At 48.3% G+C, this 25,877-nt stretch overlaps 1 protein-coding gene across 2 annotated transcripts; it reads right to left on the bottom strand.

Moving 5' to 3' along the window:
* Nucleotides 1-309: 309 nt before the first annotated feature.
* On the bottom strand, nt 310-25,368 carry gnb1l (guanine nucleotide binding protein (G protein), beta polypeptide 1-like). Of its 2 annotated transcripts, none has more exons than XM_062543087.1 (7): nt 25,294-25,368; nt 20,369-20,525; nt 19,774-19,896; nt 18,949-19,114; nt 13,899-13,991; nt 7,991-8,206; nt 310-1,520 (listed from the first exon to the last, which is right to left on the bottom strand). In XM_062543087.1, exons 2-7 carry the CDS (start codon nt 20,479-20,481, stop codon nt 1,254-1,256), a joined length of 978 nt encoding a protein of 325 aa, XP_062399071.1. In that variant the 5' UTR covers nt 20,482-20,525; nt 25,294-25,368; the 3' UTR covers nt 310-1,253. The 2 variants fall into 2 exon arrangements, with proteins under 2 accessions (XP_062399071.1, XP_062399070.1); XM_062543086.1 differs by lacking the exon at nt 25,294-25,368 and adding an exon at nt 24,526-25,211.
* Nucleotides 25,369-25,877: the final 509 nt, after the last annotated feature.

Genomic DNA, 25,877 nt, shown 5'->3' with positions numbered 1-25,877 from the left:
GACAGCCAATATTGATTCTTGACATGGATGGAAATGATTATTATTATCATAATTATTATGATTATGATTATTATCAATACTATTATTACAATTACCATTATTATTAGTTGTAGCCTAGGCCTTGTAAAACATGCATATACTTCATGGAAGTGTAGTTACAAAAACATTGGCCTACATATTCTATTAGTTGGCTGCAATTCACCATGTCATCTTAAATGTTAGGCAAAAGGGTTGTCTTTAAAATAGCTCAGAGGAAGCTTGAATAATAATACTCCAAAAAGTACATTTAACAACAAAAATTCTACAAAATTATTTGTTGTCAAGTTTTAATTTACACCTTGCATAACTGTTTTGGACAGTGGAAGTAAATACATTTACATGTCCAAAAAGTTAAGAAAACAAGAGCAGCTATGATGTTTTAATAATCACTGAAGACAACAGATGAAGTCAAACAACTCTACGCTGTTTGTTTGGACCATTTTTGCCGCAGGAACCACAAGTTAGAAACCCAGGCGTGGTTTCTACTACAACACAGAGAAAAGACTGTCTTCCTAACAGGAGGGGAAACTAAAGGTAAACTCCTCCAATGAATCTTGCTAACAAACAGCCTTGTCTCTGCTGTCCGTAGACCAGTGATTAACCTTGTGTGATGAATGCAGGCTGGGTCAGACTCGAGGGCAATGGTAAACTGAGGGGCTGGATCTGGGCTGGAGTGGGGGGTTGGGAAACGCTGCAATACCCTTGGAACTCAGGTGCAACTTCAAGCCTGCTAAAGCAAATCTTGGAGCAGAAAAAGCAAACAGCGTTGAGCACGGGAGGAGGAAAAAAGAAAGAGAAATGCTTTGCAGCAGACAGATTAAAATATGTAACATTTCCACTAGCGCAGCATCTGTTTTTAACATGGTAGATTGCAGGAGAGTGCAGGGGTATAATTTTTACGTATTTAGTGCTTGTTCTTGGATGGCTGACATCACCCTGGAGCGTGTTCCCCGAGAGGTCTGTGATAATCAGCGAATGGGAGTGTTACATCTGGCGTCCAAAAACAAGAGATTATTCAGTATGAGCTGCTAAAAAAAAAAAGAGAGCCGTCATTGATAAAAAAGGAAAATTACAACGATGCTTCGAAAAGTAGTAAAGCTGGTCAACAAAAAAAAGTAGACTCATTGATGCAAGCTGATGAGATTTGTCTGTGCTTGTCTCTCTGCTAGTCTCACTGACGCAAACGGATGCACTTTGCTTGTGATGTACTTGGCTTAGTTCTGGTTGTATATGGACCAGACGCTGATGCGCTGGTCTTTGGAGCCCGCTGCCATCAGTCTCTTGGTAGGGTCAGCATGGTCAGAGAAGGCCACGCTCAGCATCATGTCCGTGTGGCACTTGAGCACAGCGAGCGGTTTCAGCCTCTTCCAGCCAAACACGCGGATCCGGTGGTCCCAGCCGGCCACGGCCAGGATCTTGCCGTCCCCGCGGATCCGCAGCTGAGAGATCCCGGGGTTGAGCAGTTCCACAGACTCCTGCTGCTGTAGAGAGATGGGAATGTCAGAGTCAGACACAACGAGGGATTTAGATCAACACACACATGCGTGTTCATGGCGGTTAGACATGCAAATCCTCTCCAGCATCAACATCCGCCAAAGAGGAAGCAAATGATAACATTTCACAAATACGTGAATATATCTTTTAATAAGTTGTCAAGGCAGAAAACGTCGCAGTGCAGGATAGGAAAATCACTTTATCATTTTCAACAGTACAGAACCGACTCAATTAGCCAATCAAGGACAAGATTCCTGACAACCCACAACGCACTAATCCAAGAGTACACCCTGATTATCAGCACTGAATTATGATCAGAAGTAACACTACTGATATAGAAGTTTGAAAACAATGTTTCTCTGGGGAGAAAAAAAGCTTCTTAGCCGTCACCTACACATGAGTGAGGCTGTTGATTGAGGCCCAAATGAAGGACTAAATAGCTGTTGAACCTGGCAGAGGAAACTCGCGCTCGGCTCCAGAGACTCAATCATCAGGCCTAAAACATTTAGGCACGAGTGGGACGAGCTAACGTTTCTCGGGCGACTATTTGGTTTGGAGTTAAAGCGCGGTAATGGGCTGGCTGAGTTACCTTTGTCACTTTGCGTGTGCGCGTGAGAGAAAGCATGTGTGTGTGTGTGTGTGTGTGTGTGTCTATGTGTGTGTGAGAGAGACCGTTCTGCTGAAAATCTTTGTTTGCAGAGCCCGTGTTGCTCTAAGCGCGTCTGATGAATTACATTTGCATTGAAAGGTCCGGTCAACAGAATAGGGGACCCAATAAATACACGGTTGTAACGCTTGCCTGCTAAAGATTACTGCTCTCTGGCCTTTTGCAGTGATCTACAGAGTCCTGGAGAGCACATCCATCTCCCTAATGGACAACATTGTGACATATTATAAAGTATTACTGAGAGATCATTATCTATGGCCATACTCCTGTGGACATTCCACAGATGGGTCCTCAAGAATTACAAGTGCCCTTACGTGAGTGTGTGTATGTAAGTCTGAGTGGAGTCCTTGAACGAGTGTGTACTGTATGTGTGTGCACAAAGTGTGCTAGTGTGTCTGTGTCTGTGTCTGTGTGTGTATGCACTGGAAGCATCTGGTATGATGCAGAAATCAAACTGGACAGCGTAAAATCGACTTCATAGGCTGTGTCCTGCGAGACTAATGGCCGTTCACAGGGGAAGACATTGAAGAATTTGTCCGCGTGCTCCTGTTCCGGACTGGAAAATCAGAGACATTCGCCGCTGCATGTGGAAGATATAAGCCAGGTATTCCCGAGCCCAGGCGGATAGAAGAATGTGTCAGTCGAAAAGGCCCGGCACAAATGCAAGTTTAATTAAGAGAAAGGACCTGATGCCAGAGAAGGGCCCGAATGATTCCTGCGCCATGATGCTGAGGTTTTCGAGCGAAACGGGGGGGGGAGTACAGAAAACAGCCTAATGTTTTCCTCGAGCACGACTTGAGTGGCAGTGCGTGCGTGAGTGTGTGTGAGTGTGAGTGCGAGTGCAAGTGTGTGTGAGTGTGTGGATGGGAGTGTGTGTGACTTCTCTTTGAGAGAGAGCAGCGTTGTTGCAGAACTGGGATGGGGAGAGAAAGATGAATCACTCAGCGAAGGAGCTGGTATGCTGGAAGCGAACGCCATCTGCTTTGCATTACCCAGCTGATAATGATAGGTTAATGTGTCTATTTTTGTTTGTTTTGCTTCCCTGAGTTTTGTGTCAGGGAAATGCATTAATTTCATTAAGGGGTTCTGCTCTTTAAGCGATAAAAAACCGGCCCGCCGTTGTTTACTTTGCGATGTTGTTCCTCAAGTTGGGAGCGCTGGGCCAAAACTTTCTCCCTGTCGCTTCTGGAGGAGGATGTGGACGGTGGAGGCGGGGAGGTGGGGTGGGGGTGAAGGAGGGTCAGGAGACTCAAGGAGGACGACCTGGCCGGCTGCTTTCTAGAACATTCTCAGGGAGACACTTCCTCGGGCCCGTCGGCATCATTAGCCGGCGCTCCGTCATTAATAAAAAAGCGCGCGGGGGCTCCCTCGTGGGAAACTCCACGCTCCGATCGCTCGCCTCGTCGACAATTAAGCTCCAGTCATCGTGCCGATCACTCTTCACCGGCTCCATCTTTCATTCGCCCTCTGTTTTAGTACTCTGACGCCGCCCCAGGAAGAATGCACCGCCGCCGCTGCTGCCGAGGGCCCCAGTCTCTCTCGCGCGCGCGCTGTCCCCCGGCCAACGCGGCCTCTCGGCGGTCCCGACTCGCTCTCTCTCTCGCCGTCTTGCTGGAGCTTCTAGCAGCTCAGAGCCTACGCAGTTCCCTGGGTTAGGCCTCAGGCCTCTCACTGGAGCCAATAAAAACGGAGAGGGAGAGAGAGCGAGAGAGAGAGAAACTTTCTTTTCCTGGCAGGCAAGACGAGGCCGGCCCGAGTGGCGGTGCGTTCAAAGGCAGGGAAGGAGGGAAGAAGGGAAGGAGGGAGGGAGTGAGGGAGTGAGGGAGCGAGGGAGCGAGGGAGGGAGGGAGGGAGAGAGCGATCGACTGGCAGGGTCTCGCGTCAGCGTAACGCGGCGCGCTCCGGCCGGGACCTGGCACGGAGGGCTGACTTCACACCGCTCCACTGAAAAGACCAATCATCACTTGTCCGCTCCAGCTTGTACGGCCGGCGAGAAAGGAGCAAGAGGTGTCTCCCCCGTCTCCCTGCCTCCTCCTCTCCTGTTGGGATTTCTGACACCCCTCCTCCTGCACCCCACCCTTCTCTACCCCACCCTGCTCTGCACCCCACCCTCCTGACTTGCACCCCAGCACCGAGATTACAGGCTTTTGTCACCTGGGCTGTCAAAATGCAGACGTGTGTGTGTGTGTGTGTGTGTGTGTGTGTGTGTGTGTGTGTGTGTGTCTGTATGTATGTGTGAGTGAGAAAGAGAAGGTGCACTGCACATGTCAAGAGAGAATAGAAACAACTTCCAAACAGCCAATAAGGAAACAGTGAAAACGTTCAAATCCCAACATCCTGAGACATTTCTGCGGGACAATCGGAATGAGGTGCGGTGGTGGTTGTGGTGGTGGAGCGAGTGAAGGTGGGAGTGATTTTTCAACATTCATTCATTTATTCTTTCTATTTCACTTATTTTTTTTTTTGCTAATCGTCTTCCACTCCACTCCATTCTCATTCCACATTATCCGTCCATCGGGGCGTGCTGACCTCTGCTCGGCCTTGCTGACTGAGCGAGCATTCCTGCCGCTCCGCCGACACGGAGCAGGTACATGCGGCCCCCGACCGGGCCTGGGGCGGACGGACGGACAGATGGACGGACGCGGGGACGTTTCGCAGCGCGAGCTGGAATGCCCGAGGGACCGCGGGCGGGCGGGCGAGGGGGAGATCCACCTGCGGGGAGCTGTCAGCGTAGCTTCAGACGGCGCTCGCTAGCAGCCATGCTTGATTTAGCCCTCTAATCTCCCCCCAGCCTGCTCTCCCACTCCACTCCTCCTCCCGATCTCCTCTCTCCTCGCCAGCCTCGCAGTTCCTCTAGCTGACTCTCAGTCAGGTCCCCCCCTCTCTCTCTCTTTCCCTCTCCTCCACCTCTCTCTCTCTCTCTCTCTCTCTCTCATATGCTCATTCTCTCTGTGCTGTGAACTCTTCTCTGTGTTAGTCAAAAATTACACCCAGTAAACCCTAATTAGTACAACAGTTTACCAGGACCTGCGCCCCCCTCTCTCTCTTTCACTCTCCTCCACCTCTCTCTCTCTCTCTTTCTCTCTCCTCCACCCCTCTCTCTCTCTCTCTCATATGCTCATTCTCTCTGTGCTGTGAACTCTTCTCTGTGCTAGTCAAAAAATTACACCCAGTAAACCCTAATTAGCACAACATTTTACCAGGGCCCTCTCTCTCTCTCTCTCCTCTCTCTCTCTCTGCCCCACCCCTCTCTCATTTCCTTTCTGCTCTCATACACTCATTCTCTCTGTGCTGTGAACTCTTCTTTGTGTCAATCAAAAAATGACACGACAATTAGCACAATTAGCATTTTACCAGGACCTGCGCAAATTAAAAATGTTCACAAACACAAGCACACTAATACAGCATGTATGATCATTCTTGCTGCACGTATGATCATTCTCGCTCTGGTACACTTGTTTGGCAGTTTACTACAGTTAACTAAATACAAACAGAAAGATTTTGAGAGAGACATTTGGAGTAAGAAAACTAGATGAAAAAAAGAAAGAAATAGAAGGAAAGAAAAAATCTACAGAGAAAGAGACAAGCAATGACAAAGCGATAAATGTGTATGCAAGTGTGTGTGTGTGTGTGTGTGTGTGAATGAGTGGGGAAGGAACGAGGAGTGGGGAAGGAACGAGGAGGAGGGGGGGGGGGTTGATGTGAGCACTGGGGCCTCTGCCACTTCCAGCTCCTCAGCCTTTATTGTCGGCCCCTGCTGCGAGAGCGCTGTTCCTCTGGCTGCAGATGTGCCTGCTGTTTGCTTAGCAGCCACGGAGATGGGCTGCTTTTATGAGCTCTCATGGGCAGCGTGGCCACGGCAACAGCAGCGCTCAGCCAGCAGCAGCAGCAGCAGCAGCCGCCGCCACCCTCAGAGTCACTGGATGCCCCTGCTTCTACCAAGACCACACACACACACACACACACACACACACACACACAAACACACACACATGCACACACACTTACTTACTTTCACACACACGCTTCCTCACACACACTTTTACTTGTACTTGTACTCACACACACACACACACACACACACACACTCTCACACACTCTCTCTCTCTCTCTCACACACACACACGGCTGTGGGAAGAGCAGGGGGTGGCTGTCTGGGCGTCACACTGCGCTGCACGCTGGGATAATTTAAAACCCCCTGCTGGCTCCTTCTCCGGCTGCTTTCCCACCTCCATCTTCGTCCGACACACACATTAAATCAATTCTGCATGCGCAAAAATAAACTAAACAAACCCGCGTTGCCTCGTCTTTTTCACAATATTGAATACAGAAAAAAAAAAGAAAAATCTTTTTCCAGTAACATGGCAGACATACTTCCTTGCTAAAAAGGGACTGAGGGGGGGGGGGGGGGGAGGAGGGGGGTCGAGGAGGTTTGCGAATATTTCTAATTCATCCGTTCATTTGTAGAAGGCACTGGAAAGAATAATACCCGGGGCTCCGAGCGCAGGAGCCGTATATCAGGCTCCCCCTGAATCCCGTCTCTGTGTGAGACGCGGCCACAACAGAAACTGACACAACATACGGCTCCCAATGAGGCGTGACCCTTCAGATGCGCCCGGCCCTTGCGCAACATGACGGACGGCCTGTGACTGCAGGGTACATTTGCTTCTTGGTGCTTTTTTTTTTCCAAAGTGTTATTATTCCGAAACTCTTGAGTGTTGTGATGTTCCGAGAGAGACAGTGAGACAGAGAGACAGACAGAAAGAGAGATAGAGAGATAAAGAGCGAGAGAGAAAGAGAGAGAGGATGGTGGGAACGCTGGAAGCTGTACCAGTGTTCTGGAAAACGGGAGTGTGTGGGCGGCCTGGGACCGGAGCCCGTTGTGACGACCAAGCCAGGCTGGGTCATTGCCCCCCTCCCCGCCTCCCCCTCCCCCCTACGTGTGGTGAGGCTGGGGTACGGGGGGGTGTAAAGTAGTGCCTTATATATAGGAAACTGGGGTACAGTGTTCACCACAGGGTGCACATCCACAAAGTGGACACAGTAGTAGGTAAGGGTCTGGAGTGCCAGTACATGGTGGGGATATATATACACTACTCATTCCCAGCCTGCTAGCTTGAGAGTACTTGAGACGTGTTATCTGGGACTTATCTGTCCTATGAGAGAGTGGACCACCCAGCAGCGAGGCCTGTCCACTGTCACCAGCCGTCGATAAACCACAGCTGACTTCTTCAGGGTGGGTTTCTGCCCGAAGGGTAGAGGGCTATCAAAATGGCCAGTGAGTTTATTGATTGACAGGTCAACAGTAGACTGTCGAGATCATCGACTGTATACAGTCTATGGTGGAGATGGTCACATTGACCTTTTCCACACTGCTCAGTGTTCACAATGTGCTGCCTTCACAGTGAGAAACCGCCAGTGGTGGTGGTGGAGCGGTGTGGTGTGTGCCGACGCAAGCAGGCAGTCAGCTGTTGCCACCACAGGCCCATGACCCAATCCCAGTCCAACATGCCAAACCGAGCACAGCCACTGAACTTCGGAGAACTCACATCACGTCTCATTTAATAGCTCTACTCGACATCATCCCATCTTTCAGAGCTTGTTCTACACCAAATAAGTCCATGTGCTACATGCCCATGGCTGAAAAGAGGTGTTTCTCTCTCTCTCTCTCTCTCTCTCTGGTAGTGGTTACTGAACTTTCTCCCTTCAGTGTAAAGTGCTCTGGGTGCTTTGAGAATACAAATGCAAAGTGTTGTTGTTGTTGTTGTTGTTGGTTGGCATGAGGCTTACCTGTAGGTTCTGTTGTCCGTCCAGCGTCCAGGAGCGGATGGCGTTCTCGGCAGAGCCCGAGACGCCGCGCCGGCGGCCGGGGTCAAAGTCCAGGCACATGACGGGCTCCGGGTGGGCACTCAGGCTGCCGAGGAGACGCCCCTGGGTCACGTCCCACAGCAAGACCGAGCCGTCCTCATACCCCGCCACCAGCCGAGGACCCTCACCGGCATCTGGCTACCGAGACAAGAGGACAGGAGAGAGAGGGAACAGGAGGTAAGGAACAACGGATGAGAAACGAAAGAATAGTGACTTATCAAGACACACACAGACACAGACATAGGTGCGTACGCGTGCACACACACACATACACACACACAGAAACCCATATACACCCCCGCCCCCCCAAATCACACCACACACACACATATTTATTTTAATTATTTTATGAATTGTACCAATGCTATTGTACTACTTTCTGTTCTGTCTGCCTGCTTTGGCAATATGAGTGCCCCTTGTCATGCCAATGAAGCATTTTGAATCTGAATCTGAATCTGAAAGAATAGAGGGTGATGTGAAAATAACAAACATATGGAAGGGGATACAGAGCACAAGACAGACTAGAAAACAAGTGAGTGAGAACAGAGAGCAGGAAAGAAGAAAACGGAAAAAGAGAGAAAAATGAGGAAGCGAGACAGATAAAGGAAGAGACAAAAGACATGGAGGAGAACCACAGAAGCCACAGAGCAGAGGTTATCACAGAGAGGCTGGATGACAGAGGCAGGGGAGAGATGGAGAGAGGGAGAGAGAGAGAGGAGCATGGAAGGAGAGAGGGAGAGAGAGAGAGAGAGAGGGAAGGGGAGAGGGAGAGAGAGAGGGAAAGGGAGAGAGAGCTAAAGGGAGGGAGAGAGCATGAGGGAGAGAGAGAGAGGGAGGGAGATTGAGGGAGAGAGAGAGGGAAAGGGAGGGAGAGAGAGAGAGGGAGGGAGAGGGAGATGGAGAGGGAGAAGTGGCAGAGCAAGGGGTTATCTGAGAGAGAGCGCAGCGCCACACTCTGCGCTCCATTAATCAGCCTCTCCCGCTGGCAGCCTATTACAGCGCTCGTCACTTTACTCCTCATCTGTACGGCTCACGGCCGTGGCCTCCACTCCCGCCGCACTCTTACACACACACACACACACACACACACACACACACACACACACACAGTTATCGAAATACACATACACAACTGTGCACACAACACAGAGTTGTATCCTAACGCACACATGGAGCCATGCACTCATTCAAACCCTAAATGTATCAAAGGAAGACACACACACACACACACACACACACACACACACATAGGCAAACAGATCAACTGAACTAGTCACACAATGAAAACATGAAGGGGTCACCCTCCTTGTGTGTGTGTGTGTGTACATGAAAAGAGACACGCGCAGCGCAGACAAATTAAACGGGGCCACTGTGCACACAGTTGTTTCTGTACAAACACAAGCCCGAGCAGACACACACACACACACACACACACACACATACGTCCAGACCCAAAGCAGCTCTATTGTGCAAACAGAGTTTTGGAGCGTTCGCCTCAATATTATCTCAAAACATGGCAGACATCGGCAGTGTCACTGTGGTCCTGAAAAACAGCGCTGGCACCATGGTGTCACCAGACACTGAAGGCCCATACACAAACAAATATACATCAAACCATACACACACACACACACACACACACACACACACACACACACACACACACACAGACACACACAGAAACACACACACGCACAATCTCTCATAACACACACAAACAATAACGCACACTTTCCAGACTTTTACACCCACTCACCACATTCCAACACATACACTCATGGTGGCACCAAGGGCCATACACAAACAAATATACATAAAGCCGACACGTAGCCTCAACACACACACACGCACACACACACACGCGCACACACACACACACCAACTCAATGACCTTACATGCTCCCTGGTTAATGCTATGGTGCGAGTGTGTGTTTACCTCCGAGACACTCGCCTGGCGAGCGCAGGGGGGGAAAGCCCTGCGCTGGGAAGCCCAGGTAGCGGCGGCCTCGTAAATCACATTAGCAGATAAAGCCCCAACACGAAGGTGAGCTGATAAAAAGCCCAAACGTGTGCACGCGAGGCACCATATATCAGCCCGGCGCTGCAGGGGCCCTCGGCTCTGGCAGGGAGAAGATTTACAGTGGAGAAAGAGGAGGAGTAGTAGTCACCCCCTCTCCTCTCTTCTCCTCTCCGCTCACACCCCTCATCCCCCTCTCCATTCCTTCCCTCCTCCTCTCTCTCTCTCTCTCTCTCTCCCCTCTCTAGTCCTGCAGGCAATACATTCACTCACGGCCTGCCTGTGGGCTCCAGGACACCGCGCTGTGCTACGGCTTCAGACAGAAGCTTGTCTGCCTTAGATAAACTCTCACCTCTAGAAGTGAGATGGAGGAGGAACTATGGCATGTTGAGGAGGAGCGGTGTGTGTGTGTGTGTGTGTGTGTGTGTGTGTGTGTGTGTGTGTGGGGGGGGGGGGTGATGTGGTTTGCAGGCTGCGGAAACAGACTTGGCTCCCTGATCCAACGGTCGTAAAAAGAGAAGAACTACCGAAGCTCCTACCCAAGCCTCGGTGTAGCAGAGTGGAGAGTGAACTTGTGATCTCGCACGATCTGCTTCTTTTTTTTTGCTTCTTTTTTTTTACTGCGGCGAGCCAAGCGAACGCACTTTACAATTTGTCTGCCCTGCAGCCAGTGAGCACGCCCAGCGGAAGGGAGGGAAAAAATTCTTTCCTGATTTGTAAGGGGGCGACCGAAAGGGAGAGGGGCCCTCCCCCTTTTTCCCACCGCCATTTTTCCCCCACCTGCTTCTCCCGGCCTCACTCTACCACCCCCCCCACCCCCCTCTCCACCTCCTCTCCAACCCCCAACACCCAGCGTGACGCTTCTTTAACAAATTATACACAGAATCATACTCTGACACATCCACGGCACAACCAGGCCAGCGACACAGACCGTACAGGAAAAACAAATAAAAACACGGCACGAATCAAACCGCGCGGCCCTCGTAGACAGTTGTTAAGCATTACCGTCTGGTGACCTCAGCCCCCTGCACTTCAGCTAAGTGTAGGAGCGCCCTGATTGATGATGTCACGGGTCGAAGGTCGCGGAACCCCGGGTAGACACGTTATTCATTATATCCTCCGTGAGCTCTTCTGTACGAGTGCGCTTCACTGGACTAAGGGGGCTGAACTGTGTGTGTGTGTGTGTGTGTGTTCAGAAACAGATTCATCATTCGCACAGCTAGGCGAGGGGCAACACGGAGACCGGTCAGCCCCACACACAGAGCAGAGCGCTCGGCTGTCGCGAGATCACGGACGGCACCGCCGACCCAGCCGACCCAGAGCTCGGCCTCGGCCACAGCTCTGGTTCAGCAGAGGGGGGGGGGGATTGGGAGCTCTTCGAAGGGGTTCTCCCACCCCATCCCCCAGGCCCCAAACCCCCAGCTCAGGCCTGCGTAGGCCTGGGTGTCTCGGTCGGAGGCTGCCTGGGCATGTCAGTGTGGTTGGAGAGGGGGGGTGGAAGGGGGCAGGAACTGAGGGCCTCACCACATGCCAGGGGGGCCATGAGCGATGCCTGAGATTCGTGACTGCCAGGAGGATGCCGCTCCCGCTGTGTCCTCACATACACGCATACACATGCACACACACACACACACACACATACACACACACGCACACATGTCCCCGGGTGACAGCTCTCAGGGCACACCATGGCCCAGCTGTGCAGAACTCGGACCGCTGTCCGAGGGACCCGCGTCGGACGGGAAATGCTGTAAGCAGCGAAAGAAAGAGAGAAAGAGAGAGGGAGAAGGAGGGAGAGAGAGAGAGAGAGAGTTCTGGGCAACACATAAGGAACCAATCCCGAGCAGGGCTGCGATGATGTCATGGCCGGCGGGCGATGAGCTGAGAGTGATGGATATCTGTATAGGAACATTTCCTTCTCGCCGCCAGCCTCTGTTCATGTTAAAAGCCTTGCACATCGTCCATCACGGCCGTGCCCTAAGCCCGCGACTCCCAGCAACACATGGAGACGGCTCCTCCACTCGCCGCTTGGCCCGTCAGCCAATCGCACAGCAGAGCTTCCCTGCCTTCCAGAGAGCGCTCCACATTCTTAACTTTCGTTTGGTGGGGGAATGGGGTGGAGGGGGGGGGGGGGGTTGAAGTAATGAAGGGATAGAAATAGAATGAAAGAATGAGAGAGAGTGGAACGTAGTGTCGCGTGAAAAAAAAACTAAGAAGAGACAAAAGTGAAAGAAAGCGTTACTTAATATGGCATTTAATCCTTTCCAAAAAGTCGAGGGCCGAACGCTTGAAGCTTTCCAATAAATCTGTTCGCAGATCTCTGTCGACATGACAAAAGATTCTGGCTCAAAGTCACTGAGGCATGGAGAGGGTGGGGAGAGAGAGAGAGAGAGAGAGAGAGACAGAAAGTGAAGGAGCAAGAGAGAATAAGAGAGTGAGAGAGAGGCACTGGTGGGTGGGCTGGGGCCAATATTTCAGTGTCTTCTCCTCTTTCTGCACTTCCTCTCCCCTGCTGAGCGCGAGGCTGGGCAAGCAGCAGGCCTCACCAGCGGGGATCGTGTCGATAACCAGGGAACTGTCTCGTGATTGATTGACACCGCGAGCCGAGCTAGTGGGATGGGGGGGGGGGATCTCGGGCTGCAGGCGTGAGGACGATTTTGACGCCAACAGAGGCATGCTTAACACATTTAACGCTTTCGCAGGCATGCCGGGCTACCTTGACACACACACACACACACACACACATACACACACACACACACACACAGCACACTGGGTGGGTGAGATTCTGCGGCTTTCTGCATTTTTACTGTGTGGCAGCTCGCTGGGCCGCATTTTGACAGTTACAGATGGCTCTGGTCGCGCCATAAAAGGATCCAGTTTGAAGTGATTTACTAGCACCTGGGCCCCCTGCTTTGATGTCGGAGGCTGCCTGTAGAGCTTGTCATTAATATTGCAACGTTATTAATCGCTCTGCTGGCAATCATCATTGAAGACACCGATGTCTCTACAAAGCACCCTGAAGAAAAGACGAGAGAGGCGGGGCACATCTTACGAACAAACAAATAGTGTTAAGAAAACCAGTCTTCCCATGTCAGCGTTACTGACAGTGCCACCCCAAACCGCCCGCAGCCCTTACCAACGCGGCCACCTTTGATGCTTGTTGCCCTCGAAGCTCCTACACAAACCCAGCCTGTTGTCAAATGACCAGGATTCATTTCAGTTTAACAAGGGGGAAAATTGTAACCACGAAAAAACCTAAAAAAGATATTAATTAACGGTGAAAATAATTACAGGCCTGGTTCACCTAGCAGCGTGGGGAGGTTCGGAGGGGGGTGCTGAGGAAATCAAGCCTTTGACAGTGTTTACAAAACACAGAGGTGGGCTCTTGGATGCCATCCCTGGGCTTCGGGCTGACAAACGGTCTACCAAGTGTGCTAATTACAGAGCTCGACCCGACAACGACAACGAATTGACGAAAGCGTTAGTAGCGGAGAAAAAAAAAAATTAATAACCCCCCGGACAGGTCGTAAATCCTCCACCTCCTCACCCTGGATTGCTCCAACATGTATATTGGGATTCACAGGCAGGTACAGCAACCTGTCAAGCGACTCATAACAGGACTAATAACGACTGCGATGTTTAAGACGCGAGTCGCACAGCGTCGTTTCTTCTTGTGCCAAACAGTGGAGGAACCTGGGGTTTGTCTGATGGTGAGAGATAGCTAGTGCGATGAAAGGTCACTGCAGGCCTCGGAATTGTGCTGTGTGAGGTGGGCTGGCATGATATAAGACAGCGCTGCTGTTCCCTTACCTGCCATATCTTCAGGCACATAACCATGCCCAGCTTCTTGTCTGGTTTCAGGGAGCAAACTGGCACCTTGCTTGGTAACTCCATGACCTTCACCTGCAGCAGAAGTCAAAGATATGTTATAGGAAGCTCATGCAAAAGGCCGCTTAACAGGCTTGTGGTTATCAATATTTGCATGGTAAACGCTATGATGGGCATTTTAAGATGACATCCTTCATTCACAGTTCTATTTACATTTGTAGAGATGGATAACGCTTCAAAAGGAAGAAATAGAAAGATACGCAATGATGATTCAAGACAAGTACACACACACACACACACACACACACACACACAAAAAGAAACAGAAAACAGCCTGGTGTTTCAGATCAGTCTGTAACTCACGAGCATCCATAATTAAGCAACGTCACAGAGCCTCAGAATATAAACTCCCATCACAGACTGCTTCCCTCAAACACAAACACCAAAGCCAATCCAAAAACACAGGTGCAGACAGTTATCTGCATGGCATGTCTATCTCTAAATCAAGATAGTCTGAATAAGAGAGAAACTCGGCCAATCTTCTGGGCACCATTTCCAAAAGCTCTTGCGTTGCATTTTTATTTTGATTCCTCAAGTTGTGACTTGATTTGCCCGATTTGATATCGAGTCTGATCTTACACAATACAACCAGCTCGTAAAACACAATTGGGAGCATAAATGTTTTACCAGTGACAAGCACTTAATAACGCCCGAGGCCCAGATTGACAAGGCGCGGCCGTCACCCGAAAGTCTATAATCAATCCAGGTAACACAAACACACCAGCCTACTTCCTGAAGACGCTGGCAAAGCCTCCAATCAAATACACGCAGGTACCATGAAGCCCACAAGGCACAGAGGCTGACAAACAATCTGAGGCCTCCCACCGGTTGATTGCGAGCCCCGCCGGTGATCAAGACAGATCCTCATTAAGCCGTGCATATACGGGGCCTCGTCTAGGAGACCATTCATATTTTAGCGGGGTGCCACATCTGCACCGCATGTTTATCGGTGGTGTTCGAAGCAAACAAAGCTGGCATTGAGTCCCCGAAGCCCCAACAGTCTGCCTTTCTTAAGCATGACCACTATAAGCTGCCCATTAATAATGCAACATTGGCCATTCCTTTTTTTTAGGTTGCATGGCGGAGAGGTACTTCACTTTAAAGGCAACACAGAGGGAGGGAACATTAACGTGGAAGGCCATGACGAGGATGAAGGTGTTTGGGGAAAGTGGAAATAGATGAGGCGGTACAGTCGCTGCCTCTGGGTCTCTCCTATCCTCAGTTTCCTGTTCAGTATTTGATGGATATTAGTCAGTGACAGCCGGTCTCGAGCTGTCAGTGTGCTCTTGACGAAAGAGATTTTTATTTTAAATATGTTCAAAAAGGCATATTCGCTGCCAAAAGTCAGAGAGGCTTATTCACAGCCATCATAAATCCTATTTTTTTTTGTATATTTAGAATAAAATGTACTAAAATCTGTATTTTAAGTTGATACACTAACGAATCTCCTTTTTCCCCTGTTTTTGACAGGACAGTGGAGAGAGTGACAGGAAGTGAGTGGGAGGGAGAGATGAGGTGGGATTTGAAACGACTCAGGTCCGACTCAGACCCGGGTCCCGGTGGGCGCTTGGACCCACATGTGGTACAGACGCCACAGTGCCCCCAATGTTAAAACAAACAAACAACAAAAAAAAAAAACATCAGAGGTTCCTAAAAGGACTATTGTTATATGGTTCACTTAAAGAGACCCTATGCAACTTTGTCATAGTCATAAAATCGCTCAGAAATCGTTGTTTTGCTTAACTGATCAGTTTCATCGAAAACAGTAATATTTCCTCCCGCCCCCAGTGTCCCTATCCGCTATTGCAACCTTGCAGTTTCTGCAGGAGACAATCGCTCTTGTTTACATCTGGAAGTCTGAGACGCGTAAGGAACAAGAAGAACCACGCTTGCAATTTATATATTTATATATAGCCTATATATGTATAAATATACACGCAAAAGCTGTCGGCGAAGCTCTGCAGAGAAATATGCAAGCATAAAACGAGCGAAAACGACCGACCAAACGACCAAAACCAGAGATGAAATCGCCAATCCTGCATAGTTCCTCTTTAAAGGTTGGCCTTTCTTTTAATATAAAATCCAAAAAGACCTTATTCATGTAGGTATAATGTGATATTAAAAGTATATTATGTGTAAAATGAATAAAATATATATTATATATATATATTATGAATAAAACCCTCTGCTGGAATCAGATTAGCAAACAATACGTTTGTTAAACAATAATGTGCATGAGCATCAGGCTTTGTGAAAGCCTTGTTCATTTATTACAGTATTACCATAATCCTCGCCTATGAATTAGACAAGCCTGTGCAAGAGAACTAGGATATCTATTCTACCGAATGAAAGAAAGTTGTTCAGAATGGAGCGCTTTGAAGTGTGCCCACTGGTGCCATCTTCCGCTGGAATTTTTCAGGTGAAACAACGACAGCACCTGTCGTACCGGATGCGCATGGCTTTGGCTGGATGCCCTCCTCAGACTTGGCCCTGACATATTGCAATAACCAAAAAAAATTGACTGGGGCTGAAATAGGAATAACAAGTCCTTTCTCGGCCAACTAAACTACTTGACTTCCGTGAACAAGCTCTTCGTCCAAATCGGTCTTCAAAACCCAGGACAAGATCAGGCCTTTTCCTCAGTGATGGCTACAGCCAGGATAAATACGGAAGGCTATTAAAAATTGGCTTCAGTCTTTCTAAATGTCTTTTCATGGAATTAGTCAAAGGTACAGTCCCCAATTCTTGTGAAATATTATTTAAGCTCATCAGTGAATCAAATGACTTCCCTCTTTTTGTGCTCCTGCTTCTGAATGGCTGGAATAGTGAATGGCACAGTCCAAAGGATATACCCACAGCTGTGGATATGGGCAGCACTCAAGCCTCCGGTCTCGGGCCCGAACCACAGTAATGGGTAAATCCTTTACCAACCCCACTCTCTCTCGTGCCATAATGCTTAAGTAAGTAAGCCACTGCATAGGTACAGGCAGCAGAGTGGTGAAGGCTGAGGAACAGGTGGCAACTGCATTTGTATCTCTCCAACAGAAGACTATTTTTTGACCCATTTTTTTGACCCATTTTTTGTTTCCGCAGTGTGTAGCATGGGCCAAGAAGAACCCATACATTTAGGAAAGCCAAACAATATTTGCACAGGTGACCAGTGAACGCAGCGATGTTTGTGAAAGCATACAGAAATGTGTGCACAAACGTAACTCTTCCTTGGTCCATGCTATACCTTTCCATCAAGTGTCATAAAAATTGGGCCAGGACAAATGGACAAGGGAATAAACATAATCTTCTCGGCTGAGGTAATTATGAGAAAAGTGAAAACACATTTTTGCAGTCTGCACAATGTAAAAATACTTTTACATGTATTGATATAATGTTTTCTTTAAGGTAATTGATCAAAATCCAGTTACGCCACTTAGTCCCAGTCACATAAATATTTGATTGATATTTCACTAACAACGGACACCTCACAGAATATTTAAAAACACTTCAAAGTAAAACATCTTTGGGAAAAATTCCACTGATTGCAAAAAACTATGCATTTTGTTCAACTATCGTTTCATGAACAAGGCCCATTGATTTCAGTGAATCTAATATGTGACAATCACTTCATCTGAGGATTTCTAATAGTAGCCTCCAAAGGGTTTTTTTATCACCGAGCTAATCAGGGTATGAAGCAACACCCTTATTGCGAGGGTGGTTGTGGTTCATAGCCTCAGGTGTGTGGCAGCTGAATTGGCTGGGTGGAGATGAGGGAGTCGCCATGGCGTGACTGAGGGCTCACATCACCCAGACACCCTGTACTCTATCTGGCCTGCCTGCCTGCCTGCCTGGCCCCCTGCGTGTCTCTGTCTCTGTCTCTCTCCGTGCTGGGTCAACCTGAGCTGGGTCGAGTGACCAGCCCGGCGCTTTCATGTGGGGCAGAGCCAGATCGAGGCGGTGTAACACAAATCTGGAGGGCAGCGAAGGCACCCGAGGGGGGTAGAGGACGGGGTAGAGGTGTGTGTGTGTGTGTGTGTGAGTGAGTGTGTGTGTGTGTGTGCGCTGGCGCTTGGCTCTCTTCTCCGCTTCACTGGGCATGGGATGGCGATGACCAATCAGCCGCGGAGCCTCTTAATCTCACCTCCACCCCCCCCACCCCTCGCCTCACCTCTCCTCCCTGGCCACGACTGAGAAGAGGCGCTTCATTCTCTCTCTGCAGACTGGCTGACACCACTGGCTTAGACAGTCAGATCCCAAAAGGTAATGAGGACTCCTCCATGTCTGCCTGGCATTAAATTAAATTTCTCATAATGAGAGAGATGACAGGCACCACCACACATTTATCTTCTCAATAATGTCCAGAAGCGTAGGTCAAAGGGACTGCCAAGCCCTCCCGCACATAATCTTTTATTTATTTAACTGCAATGAATATTATCCTTCTCTTCTACTAACCACACAGCACACTTCTGTGCATACCTACTATTGCACACCTGCAAGCTGCCACCTATTGAATAAGTGTGATTGTTTAAGGAATTCGTTGAATGAATTCAATGAACAAATGTCACTGAATTTTGCAAATAAATGTAAAAGTATATTTTTGTTCACATGCTACTGAATTGGAATTTCTGTATTGAATGTTGGCATTTGACAAAACATTCACAATGGTCTTAAAACATTCATAATGGTCTTGAACATAAAATACTGCAGAATAGACCTGTTCAATCTCTGCCTGTACCGACAGCAGAGAAAGCCAGAATGTTGCTATTTTTTACAGACAGCGATTATAGCTTCAGTCAATCACAGGTGCACATGGCTTTTAAGAGTATTTTTGAGGCCACGGGCCTACAGACTGCTACACTACACCACACAAATACACAAAGCACGCACACACACACACACACACACACGCCCATGACACAAAACCACATCATTACTACCATCAGTCATGACGGGCATTAGCCGTCCGTTTCCTCCTGCTTACCTCCTCCATCTGCTCCGAGGCGTATGCCAGCAGGCTGCTGTCGGGCCCCCTGATCAGCAGAGAGCACTGGCAGAAGCCCACGCTGCCCGTGTGGAGGGAGTCGCCGGCCTCGCCGCCGCGGCCCTCAGACAGCGGCCACAGGCACACGCGCATGTCCCTGCCCTGGCTTCACATGCACAAACACACACACACGCACGCACGCACACACACGTGCGCGCACACACACACACACGCGCGCACACACACACAGAGACACACACACACACAGAGACAGAGACACACACACACACACACACACACACACAGAGAGACACACACAAACACACAGACAACGTACATGTGCACACACAGTCATAAACTTAACAGACACAGAGCGTTGACATACATGTGTAATGTACAAAGACTGTAAACCAGGCACACATGTATAATCCTGTCCTGATTTCCAAGTCATACATTGCAACCCTTAATGTATATATATACACACATACACTTTCACAACCACAATCAAACACAGTGTGTTTCGATCAACTTTGTACCTTATTTGATGGATAATAATGAGTTTTCCTAAGAAATATGTCATTTTATGGGCGATTTCAAACTTTTGGACAGCGGTGCAAATCATTTACAAAGACTGTAAACCAGGCAACCGTACACATTCCAAACCTGACTTCAAAACACATGCACTCTGATTTGTGACTGACTGCTGTTTGTTTTTTTTCCCCCTCATCCGCCAGATAGTTTTCTCCGTCCTCTACCATTAGGCAAGCAAGTGGAGCGAGACTGATGAAGCCTTATTGAGTTTCCCTGATGAAGAGTTTTCCTTACCTGAGGACAGTTTCTCTGCTCAGAGTGCTCACCCAGATGACGGAGGAGCCCCTGTGGCCTTCTAGAACTTTCTCAGGCCTTCTTGTGTTCAGGTTCCATATGTGGACAGCCCCTTTTGTTGAGCTGCGGACAAAGTAAACAACAAGTGAGCGCGGTAAACTGTTATTAGGACTGCTATGTTCAGCATATGTCTACACGAGCACAGGTTGTGATAGGGTTAGAGTCTGGAAATGAGCATTTGAGGAGAGCACGTCACTTGTTGTTTTGATTTTTCGCTGCCAATCATCCAACAATGGGGAACGACTGAGGTGATGACAGAGATAATTCATTTGAAATGTTACAATGATATCATGGCTTTCATTGAGAGGGCGAGAAAGGACGCCACATTTAGATAATTGAGGCGGCAGAGCCCTTTGGCAGTGTTTTTGTTTAAAACCCATGTGTGCAAGTATATGCTTTGGATCCCTTTGCATCATTTGTCTAAAAAAGTCAGAGGCTACCTCTATTCCGTGAATTGCTGTAATAGCTCATTTGCTCATTTGAAATGCATCTCACCAGCCAGCCAGCCAGCAAGCAAAACCAACCCACAACTCACCCAGAGAACAGAAGAGGGGGGTCCGGCCTGTCGCAGCTGAAGTGGAGTGTGTTCACGGCGGCCCCCACCCCCCTCAGGATGTACTGGGGGTCCGGCGGAGGTCTGGCCATCATGAACGCACCCACTGACGACCCCACCCAAACGTCATTTGCTCAGCCTGAGAGCAAAACAAAAAAACAAAGAATTTGTCACAGGTGGGTTACAGAGCTCCCTCTGGCACTGAACTGTTAGCATGCATTAGCAGATTAATGACAGAACAGAAAATGATAGTATGAGGTCAAGTTGAGTCTGGGTACATTTTCTTCATCAGTCTCAATCTTATAGATTATAATCTTTTTGGAGTTGCTTTGGCTTTGGCCATTAAGAGCAATTTGGCCTAATGTTTCCAATTTTAAAAAGTATAAAAAAAGAACAAAACTAATCCCCTCAGCATTTGACCTGAGACATGGCGTTTATGTTTACGGTGTGGATTCCTGCACATAGCCTTCATTAGCATCTCAGCCCATAGCGAGGACTGAAGGCAGGCTAACGAGCTGGCTAATCAAGCGCAGTTACCAGCCTTCCACATTCGTCTTCATCTGTCGTAATAAAAACAACCTGAACAGACAGTCATTTTTCTCCACCCTCTGAAATCCTCGAAACGCTTGCTCCCCACGAATCATTTCACCACATTTAAACATGACTACCTTTAACATCTGGGGATTCGCTGTACGGCATGAATATAAATAAGGCCTTTGGGCAATGGAGAGAATGACTTTTTTTTTCTTTCCTTCTCGCTCTTCCCTCTGTGCGATAACAGCTCTTACTCAATAAGACACAAATCACAATGGCAGACAGCTTAATTACAGTAAACACAACAGGTTTCATCCATTTATACATATAAAAAAACCTTTTCATCAACGGCAGGTTTTTTCAAAGGGCAGAAGCGCATAACTTTTTTATGTGTTGGCTGTAGACAGGGCTGTACTGGAAATACAGCCAACCACAAATATGCAGGAGGAAATTATGTGTCAATGTCAAATTACACAGTTGTTGACTTTCAGTCCTGATATCGCATACAACAGAACACCCTCACACACACACACACCTTCCCACACACATATACTCACACATACTCAGACAGAGACAGACAGACAGACACACACACACAACAATAAAGGCTAAACAATCACCAAAAAGGAAAGTGGGTTATGTTGTGCCTGATATTTTGTGTCAATGGCTGTGTCTTTCCAAACTTAACAAGCACTGTAAATCTGCTGACAGAGACAACCAATGAGCACTATCAATCTCCTCGTGCCGTCTTCCTGACGGTGACTCCAGGCCCTTCAGGTGAAACCCAAGCCTGTGGTATTTTGGAGAGGACCCAGTTTGGAGGGTTAGTGGTTAAATTGTCCATGTTAATCCGTCAAGCGGAGACGGTTCTCCGCTGCCCTACCTGCCTAATTAAGAGACTGGAACCGCGCTGCCCTCTCAGTCTGACCCCTCACAAAGAGCGCAGTCACGCGGTGTCCTCTCTCCCGCTCTCCGTCCACCCCATCATAGCGGCAGTCGCCGTCACAAAAGCCCCCAGGGCCAAATGAATGGCTGTCCAGCCTCCAGCAGCCGTGACCATCAGATCCCAATCAGGCGGCCCAGAGACAGGCGACCAGAGTAAACGGGCAGTTAAGAAACGGCTCGAGTTACTGTCCCTGATCAATGGAGGGCCTTAAAGAGAGACTAAAAAGCAATCACAACTGCTTTACATGATCAATAAACAGGTGGACCTGTCAAGCACCTTCAAAATGATCAATAAAGAGTCAGGCTCCTAAAGGTGGTTTCAAATGAATGACAAGAGGTTGGTATTGATGATGAAGATCCCTCACTGTTCATGAACAACCACTTTCCAGACCCCATATTGGGCACTAAATCAGTACAAATAGTTCTACTGAGGGAAATTTCAAAATTAAAGTTCTCCCTCTGCAGCAATGATCCCAACTGGATCACTAACGGCTAAAAAAAAGCAAGCTGCCGTGAAAACATTGCTTCATGATTCCATTGTTATTACTATATTGTTCCAGTTTTGGACATCACGGGAGGCTTTTTTTCTTCACTAATGACAGTTTTGGGATTTTGAAAATTCCCTAATCAATGTAGGTCATAACTTCACACAGGTAGCTCATGTGGTTACACCCTTAAACTGGCAAATCGTTATCACAACACAACACTCCTCACTCACCTCCTGTCAGTCCGACACAAAGAGAAATGGGGGATTATAATGAACACCAAGGGCACCAGGGGACAAGTCACAAGGGTGGAGGCGTCTGCACATAACACTGTAATGATGCATGCAGACCTCCACCAGCATCCCGCAAGTCTCTAGCTGGCGTCTTCCTCTTCACACAAACACAAACACAGAGCCAAAACAATGCACCTGAAGAGATAAACAAAACAAGCCGGAGACACGCTGTCAATCACACGCTCCTGAGCAGACCCTGCCATTGTGCTGCGCCGTGCCAAAGATGCGGCAAAACCAACAGCCTGAGTAAATACTAGAGGCTTGTCAAGTAACAGTGATCATCTGCTTGACAACACACAAGTGATTCACTTAAGCCTGGAGTGTATGCCGCAATTGTCATTCGGCGGGATGCCTTAGCAATGCTAAAAATGTATAGCCCCTCCTAAAATGCGAGACAAAAAGGCGCGCACGTCCGACGCAAGAACAGTGAAATTGACCATCTGTTCAAAACAAGTAACGTCTGAATTAATTAGAACTGTTATATGCTGGTTCAGGGAATGTTAAATGTCAGAGCTCCCTCATATCTGTGAGTATGTGATTGGCTAAGCATGACTCGGTGATTCTCCTCATTTCAGCCACCGCATGACAAGCCATCACATGGGCCGCAAGACAAGGCAGAAGAGGGAATGAGAGAAAAGGGTACAGAGAGAGAGAGAGAGAGAAAGAGGGGGGAGAGAGAGAAGAGAGAGAAGATTGAGGTTTCTACTCCCTCTGTAACAGATAAGACAGCTCTGGTAATCTGACTCTAAGTCTTTGGATAAAGCCAGTTTGTCTCGTCTCGGCCCGTCTGTCAACACCTCCTTGGTAATTAGGCCTAATTATGAGAGGGAGAGTTCGCTTCCCCTTCATGTTATTAAATAAGGGCCAGCCTCACTGGCCAGGTATCTTTCAACAGCGGCAAGGGGCTGGCGACCTTCAGATCAAACGAAGCCACTATCTGTGCCCCATGGTTTGCTGCTTATATGAGACGGGGATCGGGGAGACCGGTCATTTTAATGTGGGCTTCAAAGATTGGGAATAGGCAGTCGGCATTCCTTCGCTGGCTTGGCGGAGCTGGTATCGTGTAAAGGGCAGCTACCCACCTGAGCCGTGAGGCCGCGCCGTCCCGGGCCCCCTCCTTCCCTCCCTCCCTCCCCCCTCTCTCATTTTTTGCCATTCATAAATAAGCCAAAGACACGGAGATCACAGGGAGGTGGCCATAGGAACCGCAGACTGTGTGCCTCATCCTTTGTGGAGCCGCTGCGTAATATAGCACAACGGCATCAGAGAAATACCTTTCCCCCGATTTGTGCATGGGAAAGAGAGAAAATCGACACAATGCATCTGTTCATAGCGGAATAATAATAATAGCGTATAGTCTACTCAATAGACTCACAACAGCATTTCTTTTGGACAAGCTTGCTGTAGGGCCGGCCCCTTCAGTTACTCCCCTGTGCCATGCAACCATATTTAAGCGATTAAGTCATTCTTCTGACTTTATCGAAACATTCTTATCTTGTTTTGGCCTTTGCTTCTCTCCATTCAAAGGGAGCCTTTCCACCTCACTGGGGGCAACACGGCGTACACATCATTAGTCAGCCTTTTTTGTTTTCCGTCCTCAAACTATTCTGGTGAGCCAGGGCACCCCCAATCCCCAGCCACCCAGCGAGCTTTAGATTCGCTTACGGAGGAAAGAGAAGTGCTGAATGGAAAAGGTGCTCCATTATGAAAAAAAGCCAGTTAAATAAACAACGTAGGAAGTGCACAGAACTCCCACCCTTTATTGTGCAGTCAAACACGGGTGGGGGTGAGGTGGCTGGCAATCTAGGCTGGAAAAACACTCCTGTGGAAGATATAGAGGGTGAAGTCAGACCCAAGTGCACCAACACCCACTGTCACTCACACTGTCAGAGGGGGGAAGAGGCTGTATTGTTCCTGTCAATGGCGTGAATGCGGAGTTGGGCCGCCAAAGATAAGGGCTGAATGCAGAGCGTCTGTCAGAGAAGTTCACTGATGGAGCACTTTGTCACTTCACCCTGATCTAGCGGGGGCTTACCGGTGATTACTAACAAAGAGGACCAAAAGCTACCTGTCCCTTATCTGTTAGCATCTACGCCAGTTTCCTTCCCTTGGTGCTTTACCTAACACCTGAAGCCGGAGGAGGCTAGTCTATTTGACAGCCCGAGGTACCCTTGGTACCACGAAAATTATGAGTAATGAAATACAATACATGGACCAAACTCCAACTGTATTGAATGTGACGTAGACCACTGCTGATGCCACGTTTCTGCATCTAATAACGTTGATCTTCTATCTAAACAAATGCTAACTGAGATGGGCAAAGCATGCTACTAGTGTTTACATTTGGCAAACAATAGGTCTTCTGGGAAACTACTTAATCGCTATCGCACTAGCTCAGAAGTAACACTACATAACTGGACTCCACACAACATGACCAATTCTCTTCCTTGATAACATCCTTTCCGCAACGTTAAGTGTATCCAACTACAGGGAAAGCTTACTGCCAGAGGGTCAGACGAAAACACATGCCTTGACAGGAAGACGAATAAGCACACATAGTTAAGGGCAATCGACACTTCACATAATCAAACTACAGATGGACCTTTCAGTTGCTAATATAACACAGCATAAGCTGGAGTGGAAACTCTACCTGAATGGAGGACGCGTGGATAGAAAAACATGCGCCGTTGAACTTGAAAGACCCGAGTGTTGCCAGGGCTGCCCGTAGCGGTGCCTGATTTTTTTCTTGTTCACTGCACAGAACGCTCACGGTCTCTCCCGGATCGTTCACTCACGTACACGGATCAGCTCAAGATTTCTTGGAAACTTACAGTAGATCATGCATATTGGACAGAGAGTTGTGCATTTTAAATAAGAATAGGATTTTAGGAATAGGAATAAGATAATAGGAATTTAATAATGTTAGGCTATCTAGCCTAGTCACAAAATGTTGTAGCAATGTAACCTATGAAATGAATACCATAAATAGGTCGGCTATTATAGGAATATTACAGTATTCTTGGACATTAGGCTATTATAAAACTACTCTTGGAACACTGGGGGACAAAGATGTTAAAGGGGTATTAGAACATAATAGAAGAAAGGCCAAGGCTATAGGAATCAAGCCTAGAAATCAGTTTTATTTTCATAAGGGACCTTAGTCTATGGGTCTAGTGTCATTTTTCCTTTTGTGCTTCAAAAATAGACTTAACTTTCTAAACATCCTTACAGGCT

Source organism: Sardina pilchardus, chromosome 8 (genome assembly GCF_963854185.1).
Source record: "Sardina pilchardus chromosome 8, fSarPil1.1, whole genome shotgun sequence".
Lineage (NCBI taxonomy): Eukaryota > Metazoa > Chordata > Actinopteri > Clupeiformes > Clupeidae > Sardina > Sardina pilchardus.
This window is presented reverse-complemented; position numbering and strand designations above follow the sequence as displayed.